Source organism: Macrotis lagotis, chromosome 7 (genome assembly GCF_037893015.1).
Source record: "Macrotis lagotis isolate mMagLag1 chromosome 7, bilby.v1.9.chrom.fasta, whole genome shotgun sequence".
Lineage (NCBI taxonomy): Eukaryota > Metazoa > Chordata > Mammalia > Peramelemorphia > Peramelidae > Macrotis > Macrotis lagotis.
Genome location: NC_133664.1, coordinates 7,621,296 through 7,644,310, shown reverse-complemented (window position 1 = coordinate 7,644,310; position 23,015 = coordinate 7,621,296). Strand labels below are relative to the sequence as shown.

Sequence of the window (23,015 nt, the reverse complement as noted above, 5' to 3'; positions counted from 1 at the left end):
ACATCAAGGGCCTGGTATGAAGGCATTTATTTTCACAGAAAGTATGACCATGTTTTATGTCACACATGGGGGAAATAACAAATTTCGGTCATGCCTCTGTCCAAATGTAAGGATGATAAGATGCTAGCCCTGGGCTCTTTGCCAGAAGCAGAGTTAGAGTCCTGAGCTTACATGACTAAGGAAAGCCTGAAGTTATCTGTAGAGATTGAGACCTTTCCTACTTCTTGGCAAAAACGAGACTTTACTTTTTTGAAACAGCCCTGGAGATGCTTGTCTGAGGTTTGTGAAGTCAGTTTGGACTTGTTTATCTTCCCTACCGCTTGCTTTAATAAGAAATGGTCTCATCTTCTTTCTTAATCATTGTCAACTTCATCTCTTAGATTTAGTGACCAGTCCTAGCCATGGTGTGCCTGGGACATTGGATTATCCATTAAGAAAGGTGTCTGTGAGGAAGGGGCGGGGATTGAGCACCTAAAAAGAAACTAGTTGACTTTTTCTTCCTGAAATTCTTCTCTTCTCCCTTCCACTCCCAAATATTATTTATCTTTCCTTTCATCCTTCAATATAATTTCACATAAAGAGAAAATGGAAGCTCTGAGGGTATAATGTCATGGACCGGCCACTGAAAATCTCTGTTCTGTCACCTCATATCAGCATAATCTTGACAAGTCACCTAACTTCCGTGTCTCAGTTACCTCATCTGTATAATGAAGGAATTCTAAGATGTGGCATCTAAATATACTTTAATCTTTATAGCCTCGACTCAGCCTGGGCTCAAGGAGAAGTCTTTAAGATCTAGATTCTCAGTTGAGACCATCTAAGGTTTTCCCCTGCTCCCTGCTGGGGCTGGCAGACATAGGAATCAAGTGATCTCACATGTTCCTAATAGAATGCCCGGGACAGAGTAGGCAATTTTTAATTGAACAGAAGTCATCAAGATGCCAATTGGCCAATGTAAATGGTGGCTACCATGCCTTTTATTCTCTAGTCAACATGTCCATCCTCCTCTCCCAGTTGGACTTTAATGCACTGGGATCTTAAGGTATCCATATCTTTGACTTACAACCTCTGGATTCAGGTCCCCATGCAATGTCTTTGCCATCTCTTCACTAGGCTGACCTATTTGTTTCTCCTGCTAATTCCTTTTCCATATCAGTTTTATGCTGTCTTTCCTCGTTAGAATTTCAGGCACTTGAGGGCAAAGGTCATCTTGTTGGATGGTATTTGTATCTTCAGCACTTAGAAAAAATACCTGAGAAATATTTGTATTTATGCACTCACTCCTCGATCATTTAGCTACCAGTCTGCCATCTACATTGTTCCCTTTCTTCCTTCATTCCTTTCATCCATCCCTTCTCCTCTTCCTCTTCTTCCTCCTCCTTCATCTTCTGCAATATCATCATCTTGTTCTTGGACTTGATGCTCTTCTTGTTCTTGTTCTTTTCATTCTGGTTCTTTTTCTTGTTAGTATTCTTTCTTCTTTTTCTTCTTCCTTTTTTCTTCATCATCTTTTTTTTCTTCTTCCTTCTTTTCCTCCTCCTCCTCCTCCTTCTCCTTCTCCTTCTCCTTCTCCCTCTCCCTCTCCTTCTCCTTCTCCTTCTCCTTCTCCTTCTCCTTCTCCTTCTCCTTCTCCTTCTCCTTCTCCTTCTCCTTCTCCTTCTCCTTCTCCTTCTCCTTCTCCTTCTCCTTCTCCTTCTCCTTCTCCTTCTCCTTCTCCTTCTCCTTCTCCTTCTCCTCCTTCTTCTACTTCTCCTCCTCCTTCTTCTTCTTCCTTCTTCTTCCTCCCTGTCTCCCCCCCTCTCTGCAGCCTAATATGTCCCAGGCACATCATGGCTAGGAGAGCTCACTGAATCAGTAAGAAAAACCAACCCCTTGGGCCCCAACTGGACAAACCCCTCATATTTATGGGTCATTCCAGCTTAACTCACAGGCCTTAGAGAAGAGTTTTTGGTATGTAAAGAAAGAGACTTTAGTATCAAATATAGCATCTTGCAGATGTTCAGCCTCACCCTATTGCTCTGAGCAGAGGAGGGTTCCTGCAATTCCAATTCCTTTCCCCCATGATCCATTCTTACATTCCCATTTTAGACACATCTCTTCATGTATTGGCAGCTGACTTTAGAGCACTTTGGAGCAGCTGGTCTTTGGGTCCACTATGTGGGCTATGTATGAGGTTGGCAAACTCACTCTTGGTTTAGAGGCTGTCCAGATGCATAAGAAACATACTCACCGAGTCATCACATCTTCCTGTGGGCTGAAAAGAAGAAGCAGCTGCATCAGGGTAATAGAGGTGGCCAAGGGCCAATTTTATAGGAGAGAAATGCCTAATATAGAAAGGATGAAAGGTCTTTCCACTGCACAAGATCTCTTTTTTTTTCTTTTTCTCACCAAGCTAATTAAAGGCGCAACTTGGCAATCTCATAAACCAGCTTGGGTTACCGGAATAAACAGAGCCATGGCATGCAACCTCTGCCAACAAAATTGGAAAAATCCCACCTAGTCAGATCATATTACATTAATGGAAATGAGAAGGCTTAGATTGTATTGTTTCCTCATAAATCACCATGTGGTTTTAAGCCAACTGTTGGCAAAACAGTCTTCTGTTTTTTGATGGCTGTTATGGAATGATTCTTTTTTTTTTGTCTCAAATAGACAGTAGTTTTGAGTGCACTGTGGAATAAATGCTCTTGTTTGAAGGGCCTTAAAGTCATGTGGCCATGTGCTCTGAGCCCTTAATCAGGGAAGGTTCCTTTTCTTGATCAGATATAACCAATACTAGGTACATGGTGAAAGTTTGTGAAATGGAATTGAATTTATAGCTTAGACTGTGAGTAGGTTCATGGGTATAAAGTTAGAAGTGAGACATAGTGACTTTAGGGTCATCAAAGACCTCAGATAGAAATGGACCTTGTTGTCTCTGTTGTTACAGCTGAGGAAGCTGAGGCCTCAGAAAGGTAAGCATCTCTCCCAGGGTCACTTATTGAGGCATAAGAGGCAGGATTTAAACCCAAGACTTCAGGCCCCAAGTCTGGTACTTTACATGTATTAAACCACAGTGACTTTTAATACTATTTTGCAACACACACACACACACACACACACACACACCAACCTAGTGTTATATCATCAAACTATTGAGAGTGCCATTGCAAGGAAAGAGTTATCTGCTCTGAAAGCCAAACCCAGTTTTCCCTTTTTGCCTTAGACTCCTGTTCCATGAGACTGTGCTGTCATTCATACAGTGTTGGCAAGGGAGACATTGAGGAAATTTACAAATGGCAACAGAGACAATTTTGGGACAAAAATATGCATTAAAGTATGTCTTTACATACAGACTATGCATATGTGATATAGGCAAATAATGTTTGTGTATAGATGTGCTGCTTCTATACAAATGTGGACCAAAACCTCATCTGTACCTATTCATTCATGAATATACATATAGCTATCTATATCTATATCTATATCTATATCTATATCTATATCTATATCTATCTATATATATATATATATGTATACCTTGTGTGCTTATATAGGAATGTGACTTTGACCAACTCCTCTCAACTCTGAGCACTCTAGACCAGAGCTGTCAAACATGCCCACAACACTCCCCAGAGTAGCTGAAACAGATTAAAATGTAATTGGGAAAAAATTTAAGAAAATAAACCAAAATTCAACAGAACACAGATAATATTAGATTGTCACTTTCTAAGTCAATATGTGGCCACAGGGATCTTTAAGCACCATTTCATGGCTCCAGTTTCTATTGGAGTTTGATTCCACTCCTGGAGCCAACGCTTTATGAGCTTCAGAGAAGGAACTGACCTACATTGGAGGAGAGAATTTCTCACTGAGGAGTTCTCAGTACTAATGAAATTACAGGAGCAATCCCTAGCTCCCTATCTAGGTATGTGCCTATCCATTAATTTTTTCTTGTCTCTCTTAACTTTCCATTTCTGTCCTTCTATCCAGGATCTGAAGCTGTCTCCTTACTTTGCTTTTTCTGTTTATCTGTCCACTCACTTACGTTTCTCTAATCTCTCTCATCTATCTCGTCTTTCTATCATCCCACGTCCCTATTTACCTATTTGTATGCATACATAGATTAAAAATATCAATATATATCCAAGTAGACTCATCACACTATGTATGCATGTCTATATTAAAGCATAGCTACTTTCTGAACCTGCCATTTGTTTATTTCCTGGGTCCACATGAATGCAGAGTCATACACATCTATGATCTCAAATATGTATATATGTGCACAGGTCTGATGCAAACACACACACGGCAGGACAGTTATTCCTTAAGGGACACGCTGTGTATCATAATAAGCAATAAAACACATTTATATCATGTAGATTGTATATTACTCATGACCAATTCTAAAATCAGAGCTGTTTTCTACTTAGGAAATAACTTCAACCCTAGACATGGTTAAAAAAGGAAACCTGCTTAAGGTGCTGTAAATCTTTTTTTAATACATGATTCAAGGAAAATATTAGCTTGGTTTTTTCAAAAAATATTTCTTAACAACACCCAAACTATTAAAATAATCCCTGGGCATGAATAGCAATACTTCATCAGGAACAATTATACTCAATCCACCAAAATACTCAAAGTGATGTCTGCGCCAGATCCGCATACTCTGCCTCCATATATTGCTCCTAAATATAGGAACTCATAAATATTGAAGTAGGCTGCATGTAACTCAATATTTCAGCAGCCTTAAGACATGTTCACACTTCATCCTTTACACTAGGCAATTCTTGGGCAGTTTCCCCTTTTTCCTATCACCCAAGTCACAGGTTACAGTAAGGGAGGGAAGTGCTTTGTGAATGGAAAAAACCCAATTGATGAGAACAAGGATGATGATAATCATTTTTATTATCTTTCTCTATCCTAATAATAGAAGGTGGAAGGTAGCACAAAATATCCAATTCCCTCCTACTAAGAAGACTCAATCCTCATAAAAATAAAAGAAGCACCAATTGTGCAACAGTAATCCAGAAACTAGATTTACTTACTTGCTCATTTACTTGTTGGCCCTTATGCTATCCTCTTTAGGGACTGTTAGCACCTCAAAGGGCCATTTGCTAGAGGTCAAGACACCAGAGAGGAAGGCATGGCTGCCATTTCAGCTCATAGTAGGTCAGATGAAATATCAGGTGTAAGAGAATGACCCAACTTACTCAAATTGGAATGTATTTCCTGTCATTTCCTCACTCAGTCAGCCATCCCTTTAAGTTGAGGAAGTGACCCTTGGAACTTAAGTTTTTTCAAAAGAATTTAATGAAGAAAAATGGAAAATTTAATTTCAAGCCTCATTCCAGAATTTGCTGAAAGTCACAAATTCCTTCCTGAAATCTCTTTTTAGTAGAAGGAAGCAGTCATTCTAGCTTTCCTTTTTTCCTGTTGTACTGACCAAAGGAGAACAAATTCTAGACAGACTGAAAGCAAAGAGTCCGTCATCTGATAGGAATTACAGCTTATGGACTAGAAATGGAGGAGTGGCAAGGAGCAATTGTACTTGGTGGAATCGTAGCATTATTAAAGGAATCAAGTGAACTTGAAATTAAATCAGCTTCCTCACCTTGGCACCCTTCTGCTCTCCTGGCGTTGCCCACTTCCTATGAATGAATGCTTGCCCAGTGTACATCCCTTGGGACCAGAATAAAATCACTTCTCAGTTTGTCAACACAATGAATTTTGGGATTTGAGAAGAAACTTAAACCATCTGTCTATGGGTGCCTTAAGCAAGACCCTCCATCTCTTGGCTCTGGGCATTGTCATCAGCTATTCCTCATGCCTGGGATGTTTCCTTCATCTTGACCTCCTGGCTTCCATTCCCTGGTTTTCTTCAAGTCAGCTTAAACTCATTTTCTGCAGGAAGTCTTCCCCAATCCTTTCAATTCTAAGGACTTTCCTCTATTGACCTAATGAGATAATAATTATAAATCACTTAACCTGTTCCTGGTACACAGCAGGTGCTCTATAAATGCTTATTCTTTGGCTTTTTTTCTTCCCCCTCATTGATTATCTCCAATTCTTCTATTTCTAGATGACTAAGAGGAGAACTCTCTTTGCCTTTCCTTTTGTCTACAGATTTATTGACTGACTTTACCTCTCAATGGTCTACAAAACTTGCTTCAGGCTCTAAGTTGTAGAAAATGTTCTGACCTGCATTGATGGCAGAAGTTTCCTTACCAGGAACTTCCCTATGTCAGTCAAATAAATAGTAATCGTAATGATATTGAAATGGTGCCCAGGATGTTCCAGCCACTGCCCTAAACCCTTTAATTTGATTTGATCTTCACAACAACCTGAGAAGTAAGTGTTGTTCTTATTCCCATTTTACAGATGAGGAAACTGAGGCAGGGATTAACTTGCCCAGAGTCATATAGCCAGTAAATGTCTCAGACCAAACTTGAACTCAGGTCTTCTTGATTCAGACTTTTAAACTCTCTCTACTGAAGCAGACATCCCAAGCTGCCTCCACTCATTAGAGGAGAATATTTGAAGGAAGAAAAGTCCAGGACCTGAGTATAGTATAGGGCTTAAATGTGAATCTTGTCTCAGCTATTTACTGTTTGTGTGGCCCAGGCTGCAGTTTCCTCATGTGTATTGTCAGGGAACAAACACCTAGAGTCTCTATATTACAGGCTATTGTGAAGCTGCAGTCAGATAACCTGTGGAATGTGAAGGCAGGAGCCCTTTTGTTTGTCCTGTTTGTGTCTCTAGAGCCCCAACTGCGTCATGCTTGTGGGCTTCCTGGATGATCAGTGACTCAGTTACAGTCTTCTCATTGCTGTTGACTGGAATACTTTTATCCTTTATTTGGATGCTTTGCTAGATGATATCAGCAGGGTGAGAACTCCCCCTCCTCCACTCACAGCCCTCCCAGGAGGAGGCCGTTTCTAGGGAAATAAAGGTAAACTGAGGCCCTGGAGATGGCTCTGGCTGCATTGAGACACCCATCTTCATTTAGCTTACACTCATTAAGAAGTGACCTAAAGATCAAATGGTAAAGGTTCCTTTGCTGTGAGCTTGGTTTGCACATGTCAGGAGCCACAGCACCCCAGCTGATGCAGGTGACTAAGGAGGAACACAGAGGCAGATGGTCAGAGGATTTTCTTTTAATTGTACAGAAACATTTGTCTTTCTTACAGTTTATAGGTATATCACCATGAATGCATAGGTGTCAGCTTCCCCTCCCTGGGCATGTTGTGTTGTTCTCTCCCACTTGAATGGAAACTTCAAGTAGGCTTTGTTTTTTCTTTCAATCTGTGTTAAGTGCTGGAGATACCAAAAGAGGCAAAAGAGAGGCCCCATCCTCCAGAAGCAGCCAGACCTAGCAAGTACAATGCCAAGTTCTCAGAGGAGTCCAATGGAATGGGAAAGAATTAGATAACTAATAAATACAAGTCTTCAATATACTTCACCCTTGCCCTGAGATGATGAATAATCTAGAAATATTTTCCAAAGTGAATCAAAAGAAATACAATCTAAATCTAATTCATTACACATAAATCTAAAATAAATTGATGAAGTCATTTGGAAGGGAAAGCACTAATGATTGAGGAGACCAGGAAAGAAAAAGCAACTAGGTGGTGTGGTGGATGGATTGAGTTCAGATCTTTTCTTACTAACTGTGTGACCTTGATGAAGTCACTTAACCTCTATTCACTTAATCTACCTCTCCTGATTTTTTTTCCAAGGCAAATGGAGTTAAGTGGCTTGCCCAAGGCCACACAGCTAGGTAATTTTGAAGTGTCTGAGGCCAGATTTGAACTCAGGCTCTCCCGACTCCAGGGCAGGTGCCCTATCCACTGCACCACCCAGCCTCCCCTCCCTCTCCTGATTAGACTTCTAACACCTACTTCCTAATGTTGTTGAACAGATCCAATGATTTCTAAAAGGCGCTTGGTGCGGTGACTTGGCGAATAGTAGGCACCACATGAATACTAGCTATTTTATTACTCGTGATATTATCATTGTTGTCATTATTGTTATTCTAAGTAGTAGCAAGAATAGCAGCAGCAGAAGTAGCAGTAGTAATAGGAGGAGGAAGAGGAGGAGCAGGAGGGGGAGGAGCAAGAGGAGGAGGAATAAGAGGAAGAGGAGGAGGAAGACAAAGTGGTGGTGGTGGTAGTGGTGCTTGAGCTGTGTCTTGAAGGAAAAGGAATGCATTCCAGAAAGGGGGTCCATTTACAAAAAGACAGGAAGAGAATTTGGACCCTATACAGTGGAATTAAGATTTTATTCAGGCATTGTCTTTTAAATGACTTACTATAACAGAGTAAATTTCAATGATATGGAGATTATTTACTGTATCACATTTTCCTCTCCTTTAATATTTATATGAAGGCAGTGATGTAATTTCTGCTTCCAATATAAATCATGTAAAGAAATCATCCACAATGAGTTTCTCTTGGCAGCATGGTTCCCAAGGAGATGTTCGATACAGGGTCATGTGTCCCTTAACTAATTTAAACAACAGCCTAGTCATCAGCTTGAGAGATATGAATGCAAAACAAGTCATTAACTAAGGAAACGGAAGTAGGTATTTGTGCCAATAAGCAGATGTTCTAATCAAAATAGTGCTATCCATCTTTGGACATCCTAGGCTGATATGCAAAAACAGGCTAGTTAGAGTGGTCTCATATCAGGAGGTTTCTGCTCTTGGCTGGATGGTGGACTTTGGAAAAGTCCCTTTTCCTCCCTGGGCTCCTGTTTTCAGCATCTGTAAAATGGAGACCTCCAGATGGCCATTGAAGCTGCCTGCAGAGCTCATTTCTGTTTTCTTATTCTAGCCTTCATTTTCTATGTCAAGTCAAGCCAACCAACATTTATAAAATACTTATCATGAGCTAAGCACTGGAAAGTCCTCAAGGAGATCACCTTCTCTTGGGGATATGACTTGTAAACAACTATGTCCATATAAGAAATCCAAACATCGGATAAAGAGGAGGCAGTCTCAGAAGAAAGGCACTAGCATTATAGGGCTCTGGAAGAGGTCTCTTGTAGAAGGTAGGATTGGTGCAAAGACTTGAAGGAAGCTGGGGTGGATGGGATGTGGGGAATGAGGAGGGAGAGACTTTCAGGCACAGGAAAAATCAAGGAAAATGCTCTGTCTGGACATGACATGTCTGATTCAAGAACAGTAAGGTGACCAGTATCATTGAATTGTAGTTCATATGGAGGGATGAAAAGTATAAAAAGACTTGGAAGTTGGATATGGATCAGATTGAAATGGACTTTGAAAGTTAAACAAAGGATTTTTTCTTTTGAATCTATGAAGTCACTGGTGTCTATTGAGATGGGGAGTAACATGGTCAAGCATTGGTTGTAGGCCAGTCAATGTGGAGTTGAGTGGAGGGTGTATTGGAAAGTTGGGACTTGAGACAGGTAGACAGGTCTGGAGGCTATTGAAGCAGTCCAGGTGTTATTGTCTATTTCAGAGGAGAGAAGGAAAATTATATGGAAGAGACCGCAAAGGTAGAGTTGATAAAAGTTAGTAAAATAATGGATATAGGGGGATAAGAGAGACTGGAAAGTTGAATATGATGACAAGGTTTCTATTCTCAGTGACTGGGAAGAGTGCGGTGCCTTCAACAGAAAAAAGGAAGTTAGAAAGAGGATGGTGATTAAAAATGAGAAATTCAATCCAGTGTGTTGAGTTACATGGTATCTGTGGCATATCTAGCGTGAAATGTCTCTAGGTAGTTGGAGATGCAGGATTGGAAGTCAGGAGAGAGGCTAGAGTTGAACAGATAGATCTGGAAACTATTTACATAAAAGGGATAATTGAATCCATAGGGACTGGTAAGATTAGCAAGTGATCAAGTATACTTTATGAAAAGAGGAGTAATCAGATGAAGATCCAGTATAAGAGGCTGAAGGGTCGTCAGATAGTGGGAGGGAAACCAGAGAGCACAGTGGCATAGAAGCTCTGAGAGAAGAGAACACAAGAAAATGCCATTGTACCTGTGGGGACCTTCGGTTTTAGATGTTTTGTCGTTGTTCTCCATTCAAAGGGAATCACTCAAAAGTTGAAGGTACTGCTGTATAGCAAGAAGATAATGAAAACTCAGAGTTTCACAGAGTTCAGATTCCATAACAAAGGAACCTCATTGGCCAACTTATTCTATCCTGCAACCTAGCTCATCCATGCTGCCTGTGCTTGAAGGCTTCCAAAATGGACATTTGCGAATGTGAAAGAGGGTCTGTTCCACTTCAGGTCTGATAATATCCTATGTGTGGTTTCTAGTCAGAGACTTCAGAAACTGTGGGGTCTAATCCCCCCCTTTTTGTAGATGAGGAAAACTGAGGCCACTGTCAAAATTGACATAACAAAATATGTTCATTTTCAGTCATAGGAATTTGGGCTTAAAATATAATGAACAATACTGAAATGGAGCAATTGTCTAGGAATTTGGGATTAAAAAATAATCGTAATGAAAGCGTTCCTTCCCTATGAAGCTTTCATGAGATAATGTTTGTGACATACTTATCACAATGACCGCCATAGAATAGGCACTCAGTAAAGGTCTAGTCTTCCTTTTCTTCCTTTTATTGGGGCTACACTAGGAAATAGAGCTGAGAAATAACAGACTAGTATGGAAATAAAGTAATTCCAAAAAGGTGCTATTAATCCCTGAGAATCTCAAATCTTGCTGGATGGCTAAATAGAACAGTACCAATTGACCGGGGAGGAAAACTGAGGCCCTGAACAGGGAAAAAGAAAATGACTTACCCAAAGTGCAGAGTATTAAGAAAGGGAACCCACATCTGATTTATTTCAAATTTCACAAATCACACTTTCATTATATAAGCTTGCTGGCTAAGGCATGGAGCTATCTTTACCATAGTAATTCAAACAATAATGTTGCCATCATTTAAAAGGTTAAAATCTGTTTTCTTCAAAGCTTTCCATTCTGCGAGGATCCTGGATAAACACAGCAGGTCTTCTTTTCTAAAAACTCTTGTGGTGTTATTTGATACTAACACAACAAATGACATCATCATCATTTGTTGTGGATAGCTCTTTGTTCAGATTTATGGGGTGGCTCAAGAAAATTCCCGGGGCTCCTGTGACTCGGTTCTCTCCTGTTTCTCCCATCCATCCCCCCATTTACTATGTTTTAGCAAAGGTTCTCAATTCCATACATTTGTGATCCAACTCAGAAAGGACAGTACAAGCCATTAATTGAGAAGAAGCTGGATTTCACAAGTTTTCCTGTTTCTCATCAGACCAGGCTCAAGTTTCCACACCTCTTTTTTCTTTCCCTATTATTCACTTTTTACAACTTCCAAAATAAGTTCATTTTTTTCAGATATGCATATCTATCCCTTGTGGAAATCCTGCTCAAAAGGCCTTTCTCATGTTAGAATCACTAGCTAAACATGCAGTGGGTTTCAGCCCCATAGTTTTTGGATACTAGCTGTGGGCAGGGACAGTCTTTTCTTCTTGAATTTGTTGAGCCGTTAATAAAAATGGACAAACCACTCGACAGGAAGTACAATGCAATAGGCAGGGAGAGTTTTTGTGAAGTCACCCCTGTATTCAGCTCCTTCTTTAACATGGGACAGGGCATTTCACAGACGGATATAATCCACATAGGGGGGAGAAAGGAAATGAGTGTAGATTTTGAAAATGAAAAATATAAATTGTGGCTTGGCTAGTCAGTTGTTCACAAATTCCTGCCAAAATCCCACTGACTTAATTTAAAGGACTTTCTTTTAGACTTAAGTGTTGGTGAGGATGGTGTTTTGTGTGTTCATCCCCTCTGGGTTTTCTCTGTAGAAAATGTCCCCTCGAGGATTCTGGGAAACCCAGATGTCTCCCTCTTACAAATGTGGAACTGGACACTGAGAAATAGGAACATTTGCTTAAGTTTCCATGGAAAGACTGAAGTAGAGCCAAGAGTGAAACCCTTTTCCAGCAAAAAAAAATCCAAGACAACGTTAAATGCCATTTGAAGAACATAATTAAATTGGATCTAGCGTTCCCATTATCTGAGTGATATATTCAAAAAGCAAGAATTCAGATCTTACTCTTTCTCTGTTTTTTTATATAAATTCTATTTTTCTTTTTATCTTCAGTGCGTGATACAAGCCCAGTTTAAATGCTTCCTTCTGAAGGTTTTTGCTGTACATTTTTGAGTGAAGTTAAAAGCATTGTTCTGTTGTGTTGGCATTATTAGGAGTGGTTCGTATCTGGACTTGGCCTGGTAGTTGTTTGGTACTTGACCTGATGAATCAGGGCAACAGAAGGGAACCCTGAGGAAGGGGCTTTGGTACATGAGGCTGGACAGGGTTGAGTGGACTTTGCTGGTTCGAAACTACACTATGACAATTGAGTCTATTTATCTTTGGGCCTGCTTAGTGGTTTTGGATGGGCGGGCTTAAAATACTTTTTTACCTCGTCTTAATTATGGAATTCCCAAATGGCATGACCAAGTGCACTTGCACAAGTTTGAAATATTAATAGAGAAGCTTATGATATGTTAGTAGAGAAACTTTCATATCCACAGCCCAGGGAGTGATTGTACAAATTTGAATATAAAATGCACTTTCATCTGATTTTATTTTGTTTGGGGGCTGTAACTGTAATTGATGTGGGGAAGTCCTGGTATGAAAATTCCCTTCTCTTAGCATGGTGATTAGAGGACTAGTTTGGAATTAGGAAGAATTGGATTCAAGAACTACCCCTTCTTTCAATCTATAGACCTTAGGCAACATTGCCACAAAGAGAAAAATTTGATGTCAAAGGATCTGAATTTGAATTTTTGTTCTCCCCCTTCCTACTTTCTGACTGTGGGTAAGATATTTCATGTCTCAGTCCTAATTTCTGCATCTGTAAAATAAGGAGGTTGGATTAGATGACCCCTAAAGTCCCTTCCAGATCTAAATATATGATCTGAGCATCCCAGGGGCCCAGGAAATTCTACTGGATCATGAGGTACAAAATGTGAACCATCCTCTTATCAAAACATTGTTTCCCTTAGAGACCTGCGCAGGCCTAGCAGGAGGCAGCAGTAGGGTGACAGAGGACCCAGACCCGATACAGGATTCTGCCTCTCCTCATGTTTTCTGTAAAGTATTATTAACTTCACCTTGACTGTACTCATGCTTCAGTCTCCTCCCTGTTCCTCATACAAAATATTCTGACTCTCCAGATACCAGGTGCTTTTATTGGCTGTCCCCCAAGTCTGGCATTTTCTAACTTCTTGACTCCTCTTGGCTTTCTTTCAGTCTCAACTCATCTCCCCTTTTCCAAGAATCCTTTCCTGGACCCCTTTCATCATGGTGGTTTCTCTCTGCCAATTCCCTGATGAGTTGAATTTGGATCTTGTCTTTGTCTCCCCAATTAGATTGTAAGCTCTCTGAAGGCAGGAACTGGCTTTTTCTTTTACAGTGTTAATCATAGCATGGTTACACACCCTATAGAGAATATAAAGCATTAGAGATTCCTCCCCTCTAGAAGTCTGTGGTCTGGCTGTGGAGACCAGACACAGGGAAAGTTAACTAATCCCACAAAATATGCCAGATCTGATCCACATGTGTGATGCAGCCAATGAGTGAGCTCTGGGGGAGTGGAAGGTGATAGAAAAAGTTGTAGCCCCAGACTGCAGAGATTAGACATTGTTCAAATTTGAGAAGCAAAGTCTGTTAGTGGCTTAGAAACAGCTAGTTATTAATTAGGAGCTTAATTAGTAGGAATAACGAGATAAACCAAGAAGTTGGGGTTCAATGGATAGATTGTTGACCTGGATTAGAAGAAACCCAAGTTCAAAACCTGCCTGAGATGCTGATTCTCTGTTTAACCTTTGTCTGCTTTACGCACAAAATGATGATAATAATTGCATGAATTGAAAATTATTTTGAAAATAGAGTTAATATATTAACTCACAAACCATAAATAACTGAGTAAATGCTAGACTTTATATTATCTCCTTCCAATGTAGTAGAATTAGTCTTAATGATTTCTCGTATTATTAGTAATAACAATTCTTAATAGTAAGCTAAATTATTGTTGATAATGATTTTGATTCAATAATAATGAGATTTAATTATAATTTAATCATTGTTAATTATTTTCACATCATTAGATTATAAAGTTGATCCCAGGGCTTGATTTCCCTGGGCCCCAACATCACTGTGCATACTCCTGCTGTGAAGCGCGTGGGACATGAGCTGGTTTGGGAAGATATCATAAGATTTGCATAGGCAGCTATATGGGGTCTCCTGGGCTCTCCTTTTCCTTTTCCTTGTGGTTTAAAGAAGTATTTGGGTTTCCAGTACTTGACCCAGTGCCTGACATATACTAGCTGCTCCAAAAGTAGTTTCCATGGCAGCCGTGTGGATCTGGGGACCACACACTGATAGAATCATTGGTCTCCAGTTGATAAATGACTGTTTGGAGAATTCATTGATCAACAAGGCTGCAACCAGTGAGAAGTGGCCTAAATGGGCCGTCCGAACCCGGACCAGATCTAACATAACACGGCACTTTCGCTTTTTGCTGAAATCTTGCCTTTCTGAGCATCCTCCAATGAATTCCAAAGCATTTCAGTAGGTCTAAAGAATTGTAGCAAGATGTAATGTTTATTTATTCTTTTTACATAAATAATTATTGATATGATTATATCACTTTCATTTCCATGGTATCGCTTCTCCCTTTCTCTCTCTCCCAGATAGCCACCCTTAAAGAATAAAAAAAGAAGGGGGGGGATTCCTGCAGTTGTGAACAATTAGAAAAAGCATCTCCCATTTTATGCTGTTGTAGATGCATATGCTCCTCCCCTAAAGAAATAGGAGGAAGCATTTTTTCTTGTTTGGGACTAGGCTAGATCATTATAGTTTTTTATTATTCATTTTTTCATTTTCCTATTCCCCTATTATTTTTCTGATTCTGCTTATTTCACCTTTCAATATTTTATAGACATCTCCTCATTCATCTCTGTGTTGCTCATATTCATCCTTTGGCATTAAGGTCACATTCCAATGAGTTCATGGACCACAACTTGTTTAGCCATTTCCCAAAAAATGGATGTTGACTTTGCTTCCAGTTCTTGGATAATATAAAATATGCTACTATAAATATTTTTTTGGGGCAGGGTGGGGCTTTCTTTTTGTCTTTGACCTCCAGGGATATATGCCTAGCAGTGGAATTTCTGTGTCAAAGGTGATGAACAGTTTTAGTCATTTTCTTTACATAATTCCAAACTGATTTCCAGAAGGGGTAGATGATTTCACTGCTTCAACATCAGTTCTCTAATGGCCCATTTCTCCTTAGCATGATCCCAGCATTGACCATTCCCAACTTTTCACATATTTCCCAATTTGTAGAATATAAGGTAAAAATTTATGACTGTTTCTATTTGCATTTCTTTTATTATTAATGATATAGAACATACTTTCATTTGGCTGATAATAGTTTAGACTTCTTTTCTTGTGAACCGCTCATATCCTTTGATCACTTATCTATTAGAAAATAATTTTTGACCTAGAATAATCTGCTTAGTTGTCTCTATATTTTAAATATCAGAAATATTTCCAGAGATATTTGTTGTAAATTTTTTTCCTAATCAATTCTTTTCTTATTCTAGTTTAATTACTTTTGTTCATGCAAAAACGTTTTGGTTTGATCTAATTGAAATTTTATTTTTATCTTTTGTTTACTTATTCCACGAATGAATTCATATTCAATGCTTCTTGTTTGGGTATGAATTCATCCCTTCTTCTCCTACAGCCATGGCTAATAAAAATTACCAGAATTTTCTGTCTGCTGTGTGTGTATGTAATGGAAATTTCTTAAGTTTAGTGCATTGTATCCATTTTAAATTTATAGTAGCAGATGCAACATATATTTCCCCCCCTTTTTGACATAAGAATGTCTATTTGAGACTTAACTCTGTCCCCCTTTTCCCCCTCCACCCTCTTTTTTCTTCTATGTCCTTTTCAAGGTGAAAGTCTGGTTCCAAAACAGGAGGATGAAATGGAAGCGAGTGAAGGGAGGCCAGCAAGGGGCAGCTGCCCGGGAAAAGGAACTGGTGAATGTGAAAAAGGGGACCCTGCTGCCCTCGGAGCTCTCTGGCATCGGGGCCACTGGCCTCCCACACACGGGGGACTCGTTAGCCAACGATGACAGCCACGACAGCGACCACAGCTCCGAGCACGCTCACTTATGATAGCGAGCGCGGGATGCCCAGCGAGCCCCGATCTCAGGACAGAGAGGCCAGCCTGGCCAGCCTTCCCTACCCAGACACGGTTTACAGGGGGAGGAGACGATGGCAAGGAGCCTGCCAGGCTTCTCCTGGGGGCGCCTCTTGAGCCGTAGAGGGCTGACAACCATCGCCACTTCTCTCCGAGGGGCCTCCATGGTGATGATGCTGAAGATGGACTTGCTTGGAACATTCCGCACCGTTGGCCATGCCTTGGACGATGGGCAGGTCTTTGTTTGCTTCGCTTGCACTGAAAAATAAATTGCTATGGAGAGCAACATAGGAGACATTTTATCCTGAACAGTCCCAGGGCCCCGAATCACTGTTTATTGGATAAGAAATGTATTTTAACTCTGTATATATTTACCTTATGGCATTTTCCTGTTTTCACTAACTTTTGCAAAGCATTCATATTAGCTGATGGCAATAGACACTCCTAATGACAATCTTCATCTTGTCTCCCTTCTGTTTTCTTGTTCCAAAGACAGAACATACATGCTAACTTGGGTTTCTTCCAGTAGAGGAGGATGAAGACAAAGGGAACACACCTTCCTTGTACCACAGACAAAACAAATCTTCTGTTGCATTTTCTATCAACTGCTGCTAATAGGCTATTATAGACCTTACCTAGCTCTTCGATTCTTCCTATCTTATAGCTCGAAAAATTGTTTTTTTTTTTTTTTAAGGATCATAAAAGGTAGTCATCTTTCAGAAGAGCTGTTTGCCAACTATTGCCCAAAGTCATCTCAGTAAAATATTATGTATGACTTCTACAATGGGAATAAATCAATTCACCAGAGGGAAGGTTTTGGTTTTTGTAGCTATTTTTCAATATGACATTGAATGACAAGGGATAAATTCTAAGGCGTAGTTGGTAGTTAAGAAACTGTCTCCAGCTTAAGCTCATCTTCATAAAGCAACACAATGTTGTTTCATATGTGTGTCCATATAGAACACCAAAGCCTTAACAGAAAACATGATTGTAATTTGTAAAATAAAAAAAGTTTAATAAATGATCCTTTTAAAATAATGCTATTTCTGTGATTTTCTAAGAATATAGGAAAAACTAATGTCAATTGCTGAGCAGTTAGAAAAATCCTTCTCTTTTAGTTTGAAATGAACTAAACCAGTGCCTGTCAAACTGAGCTTTTCTTCTAGGCTGAATCTGTTTCATTTTGCCTTGATTCATTAGGGAAACTCATAAGTCTTAGGAGAAAAATAATGTTCATTAAGGAAATGAAGGCAACCAAAAGGAATGAAAGCACATTTCAATATTTTCTATGATCCTATGGATTCTATACATGTAGGCTGGTTTTACTTCATTGAAGTTTTAAAAAGTGCACGGATAAATAAATAATTGGATTTTCTGTCACAGAGTGATAAAAATATGATTTCATTTTATTTTAAAAAAAATTAAGGCAAGTTAAAATTACCTGCCAGTCTTCAATGAAGTAGATGTCAGAAGAAAATTGTGTGAAAAATGAACAAACAAGAAAGAAATAAATAAACTGTCTTCTCATAGGCATCATCAAGACTGTTGGACTTCCAGTTAGGGAATTGGAACATAGATGACAAAGGAAGCAGTGGGTTAATTTGATTCCGTGTCATGCCCATCTATTTGCTTATACTGTTTATTGAGTGTTTTACAAGATTTTAAAATCAATTTGATTTTCCTTGTGTAAAACTTTAAGTGGAAAAAAAAGAATGGGGAATCCTAGAAAAGCAATGAAACATCCAGCTTCCTAATGGTATGTGATATGTAACAGGTGTCTATCTATATTGATGGAGGTAGTTCCTTACCAGAGTTCTCTCTGCCGATAAAATCATCGATCCAGGAAAAATACCATATAATGGAACAATATAGAACATGACAATACAATGAAACAGGAAGGAAAAAAATTATCAATATATGCTGAAGATCTTCAGATTTTTCTTTGTTCCACTTAGATATTCATTAGGAAGCTGAGGAAATAGGGTTCCATCCCCAATCCTCTCATCCTATTTATCAGTAGAGATAAATATGTGTATTAGCAGAACCATAGAACTTCAAAGTTGGGAGGGAACCCTCAAAGTCCATTCAGTCTAACAATGACCTGGGTGGGAATTTCTATTCAAGAATCCACAAAACTCTCATTTGAGGGCCACAAAAGAAGTGGCTCCCTCTAACTCCTCATATAGTCCTTTTGACATAAGGAAGTTCTAACAACCAAGAATTCTTTTTCTCTTCTGCTGAGAAGAAATCTATGTTGTTGGCGTCTCTCACTCATTCAACCACAAGACCATGGCCAAGAGGGATACATCTAGTTTCTCTTGCATTTGCCCACCCTTATGATACTACAAAGAAATCACTATGTCTCCTCTAAGTTATCTATCTTCCAGATCAACTATTTTCAGTTGTTCTAATAGTTACTTGGTGGCATGGTTGTCTGTTCTCTTATCATCTTTGTCTTTATCTGGACCTATGCCCATTTCCAGTGTTTAGTTTCTTTATATGTGGCATCACCCAGCTCTTAATGCAAAGCTTTAGATTTCTTCTGACTGAGGTACAATAGGAATATTATTTCCTTTCAACCAAATACTATAACATTGTTAATAAAATCCAAGATTATAGTATTTTGTCTACTGTGAATTATTTCTGTATTATTTTGGGCTTGCAGTTGTTGATTTTTTTTTATCAAGATTGCCTTCTAGACAGCTCCCATATATTTTGAGCAATTGATGTTTTGAAGCCACATATAACATTTTATATTTATTTTGTTAATTTCCCTTTCTTTCCACATGGCTCATGCTGAGCATTTTCAAGTCTGACTTTCCCTTCCAATTTCAAAGTTAACTGAAAATTTTAAGAGAATGTTATAGATACTTTCATCTGATCAGAGAGAACGATGTCCAATAGCAAAAGGAAAAAGCAGAGGTGTGGTAGTTGCCACTAAGAATCTGATTCCAGGTTGACACCAAACCATTGGCATTCTATATGTCCAGTCATTCAATTTCTATTGACATCATGCCTAAGTCTCCTTGGCAAGTGAATGAAAATGTCACAAGAAATATTGTCACATGACTCGCCAAATTCCAGGGTTACATTTTTTCTTATCTAGTTACCCTATTTATAAAGTGGATGAAGGGAACCTGAAATGACTTATTCTCACTGAACCTTGATAAATATTATTGATCCCAACTTCCTTTGCTAAATGTTGCTATGGCAACCCTTTAACAAGATCTTCAATACTACCAGCAATTAAAATAAAGCTAAGTAATGTAGACCTTGAAGTATCCACTCTTTTCACTTTTCTGCAGTCATTCAGGATGATCATTTGTCTTTAGTTCTCTTCTGCTCTCCACCAGATTTTTAAGATGGTTGATTGCAGTGCCATTACCTCATTATAAGCTCTTTGGCTAGGTGGTACAGTGGATAGAGGACCAGTCCTGCAATCCTCAGAATCTGAATTCAAATCTGACTTCAGACATTTGACCTAGGGCAAGTCACTTAACCCTGATTGTTTCCTATCCAGGACCAACTCCAGTCAGCTTTATCTATATCTGACCACCGCACCTAGATGGCTGCAGAAGAGAAAATGAGACTGGTGACTTGGCACAGTCCCCCTCATTCAAATCTAGTTCACGTGCTTGTCATGGCCTCAGCTCCCTGATATCATGGTCTTCAAGAATGATGGCAAAACCTCAATACCACATCATCTTGCAATTGTAATTCCTTCAAACCTGGTGACTTGAATTGTTTAGCTTATAAAAACACAATCTTACTATTGTTCACCTTGGCTTTCGGCTCCTTACTTACTAATCCAATTTCTTTTATCCTAGTAAATCCAAGAATTCCCTTAGGGAGCTAAAGCAAAATCAACATAAAATATGAGTAATTCTGTCCCTCAATTTTTATTTTCCTACCCCCCCTTTTGCTTTTCATTCTCAGTTACCTGATTTAGCTCCCACCTTCATTTTTTGCTTACTCCTTTTTAAAAATAGTGTATTTAATCTAAGATGATTTAGACAACTTTAGATTTTGTTCTTTGTTGGAATCTGCTTTACTTGTCATCAATATTTCATTCTTAAAAGCACACATTTTCTCATGAGCTAAATTCCCTGGCAGTAATTTTGGCCATGAGCTCTGTCCTATTTCTACTCTAAATTCTTTGGATTATACTCTCCCAAATTCTAGGTCCAGGTCAGCCATTGTCTGTATTTGCCTTTCATCTAGTTTCTGTGTCAACATTGGGATTCCTAGCTAGTCAAATTCTTTAGAAGCCCAACTCATATTAGAATGTTATCATTCATGACGGAGATGATGGACTCAAGCATCCATCAGTATTGATGACACCGTCATGGGTGGGTGGAGAAGGACAGAGATCCAAAGTAGTTTTGACAAGTCAGGAAAGTGGTAGGATGTAAATAGATTTAAGTATAATAAGGATAAGTGAAAAGTAATTCAATTGGGCAGGAAAATAATTTCCAGAAATCCAAGGCAAGAAAGGAATGTTGAGTGAATGTGGAAGAAGTATTCCAAGTGTTGTAGTCTACCATAGTTTAAATAGAAATCAGAAATATAGTCTAGCCATTCAATTAGCCTGAGTGATTCAGAATACTGGCAACTAAGCATAGTATGGACCCAGATGTTATGTATAGGGTTAGGGTTAGCCTATCGTCCAAGACTTGTGCCCTCTTTGGGGCTACACATGGAGGGGGGGCGGAGTGAAATTGGAAGGATACAGAGTAGAGCTAAAAAATGACTCTCCGGATGCAAAGTGAGAGTCACAAGGCTGATTTGGCCTGGAAATGTGGATTCAGAAGAAAGATTCATAGTTGTACCCATTTTAAAAGTTGGCAGAAACATTTGTATACATGATAAAAGAGAAGGGGAGGCCACAGTCCTAAATTACTAAAATGAGCTGCCTTTCATTCTTCAATACTTTAGGTAATTTGCCAAGCCCTTCACCAATATTTTATCATTTAATCCTCACAACAATTCTGTTGAATAGGTGCTCTGACTATCCTTATTTTTCTGATGCGGAAACCAGAAACAATACCCAGAGAGTTTATTTAAAGCATCCTGGGCAAAATGGCAAGTAAATATTTAAAACCAAATGTAAACTCAGCTCTTCTTGACTCTTAGCATTTCTCTATCCACTGCACCACACTGCCTCCCTTCTACTACAAAAGGGTTTTAAAAGAATTTCTTAAAAACAAGAATTGTGAGCTGCTAGGACACCTAAAAAGAATGAGAATGAATCACACTTCTTCAGAAATTGTATAAAAATATTTTCTTCCTTTTCTGAAGGGTTTAAGGCCCAAATTGCCCAGAATCTGTAGTCAGTCTGATAGCATATTCAGGTCCTTGCCAGAAGAGAGATTGTCTTGTTGGCAGCCGAGATGCTAGTGTGATTCCTTGTGTTTAATGGACTTCACAAGTGGGCTCAATTCTTAATAAAAAGCTAGAACCCTTTCCTCTGAACTGGGGTTCTGATGAACCTGGGTTCTTATTATGTAATTTATGTAATTCTGACTCATGTCCTGTCATTCTATGGAAATTTGCAGGATAAGAAATTGGCTCTGGTCCTGACTCCTGACTGAGCATGGATGCCTCTTGCTCAGTAAGTGGTCTGGGTATTTGATTAGGAAGATTTTCCCAGCTGGGTTTGGAAACAGGAACCTTACTGCATGGCTGTTACAATGATCCCACTCATTTTCAGCTCTTTTCCAACATGGCCCCAGAGAACTCTGACCTTCCTTTGGCCTGAACTACTCTGCATTGATTAAGTTTCTTCTCTGGGGATCATATAGTGGGGCCTGAGACTGGGATTCAATTTTCTCCATGGAACCAAACTTTCCAAAGGCAAAAATTTGAAAAGATAAATTAGTGGATGATTTTTTTTTCAAAGCTCTATAAGGATTTCATTTAAGACAGGTAGAGAAAGGAAGGAAAAACAACACAGAAAATCACTTTGCCATTTTTCTATACAACAATGATTTAGAGAAGTGTTGACTTTAGAGTGAGAAGTACCCAGGACTGAATCTCTTACCCCTGTAACATTAGCCTTGAGACCATCAAAAATTCAATCCCACTGAGACTCAGCTCACTCAACATCACTTTGAAGGAAACAACTCAAAAGGATACTGTCAGGCTCAAATGAGATCACCAAATCACATATATACACATACATACCAATGTTTATGTATGTAAACACACATGTAGAGTAATATGATTTTGTAAACATTATTGCCATACATATATAAATGCAATTTTAGCAATACTGTCATTATATTCCTTCAAATGGATTAACTAATAGGGAGAACCATGGAAATAAAAGGAATGAATGAAAAAATATATTAAGTGATTAATATATAAAAATCATCGTATTAAATGATCAGGATATAAATGGAAAAAGTGAGACAATCCCTCCTCTCATGCAGCTCCCAATTGTGGCACATAATATCAAAAATAACAAACTGTTAGTACAGTATTCTTGGTTAGTAACTGAACCAGGCTGTCAATAAACATTTCTTCAGGTTGTTTGGTGCCAGCTTCTAGCAGGGTGAAAAGAGGTAGGGGAGGACATTTTCATCTATATAGAGCCTATTCTATATTGGGCATTGTGCAAAGCATTCTACAAATATCTCATTTGATCATCATAAAAACCTAATAAATAGGCATTGTTTGTATTCTCATTTTACTGTTGAAGAAACTGAAATTCAATGGCTTACCTTGGGTCACAGAATTAGTAGTGTCTGAGGCTGGATTTGAACTCATGTCTTCCTGACATCATCTTTAAAATA

General features: G+C 39.0%; 1 protein-coding gene across 1 annotated transcript in view; it reads left to right on the top strand.

Annotated features, from left to right (window-relative positions):
• Window positions 1-22,358, top strand: part of MEOX2 (mesenchyme homeobox 2) — an 89,322-nt gene extending 66,964 nt beyond the window's left edge. The window contains 1 exon segment of the mRNA XM_074195412.1: window positions 15,972-22,358. Within this exon segment, the coding sequence (XP_074051513.1) occupies window positions 15,972-16,196 (225 nt within the window). The 3' untranslated portion in view covers window positions 16,197-22,358.
• Window positions 22,359-23,015: the final 657 nt, after the last annotated feature.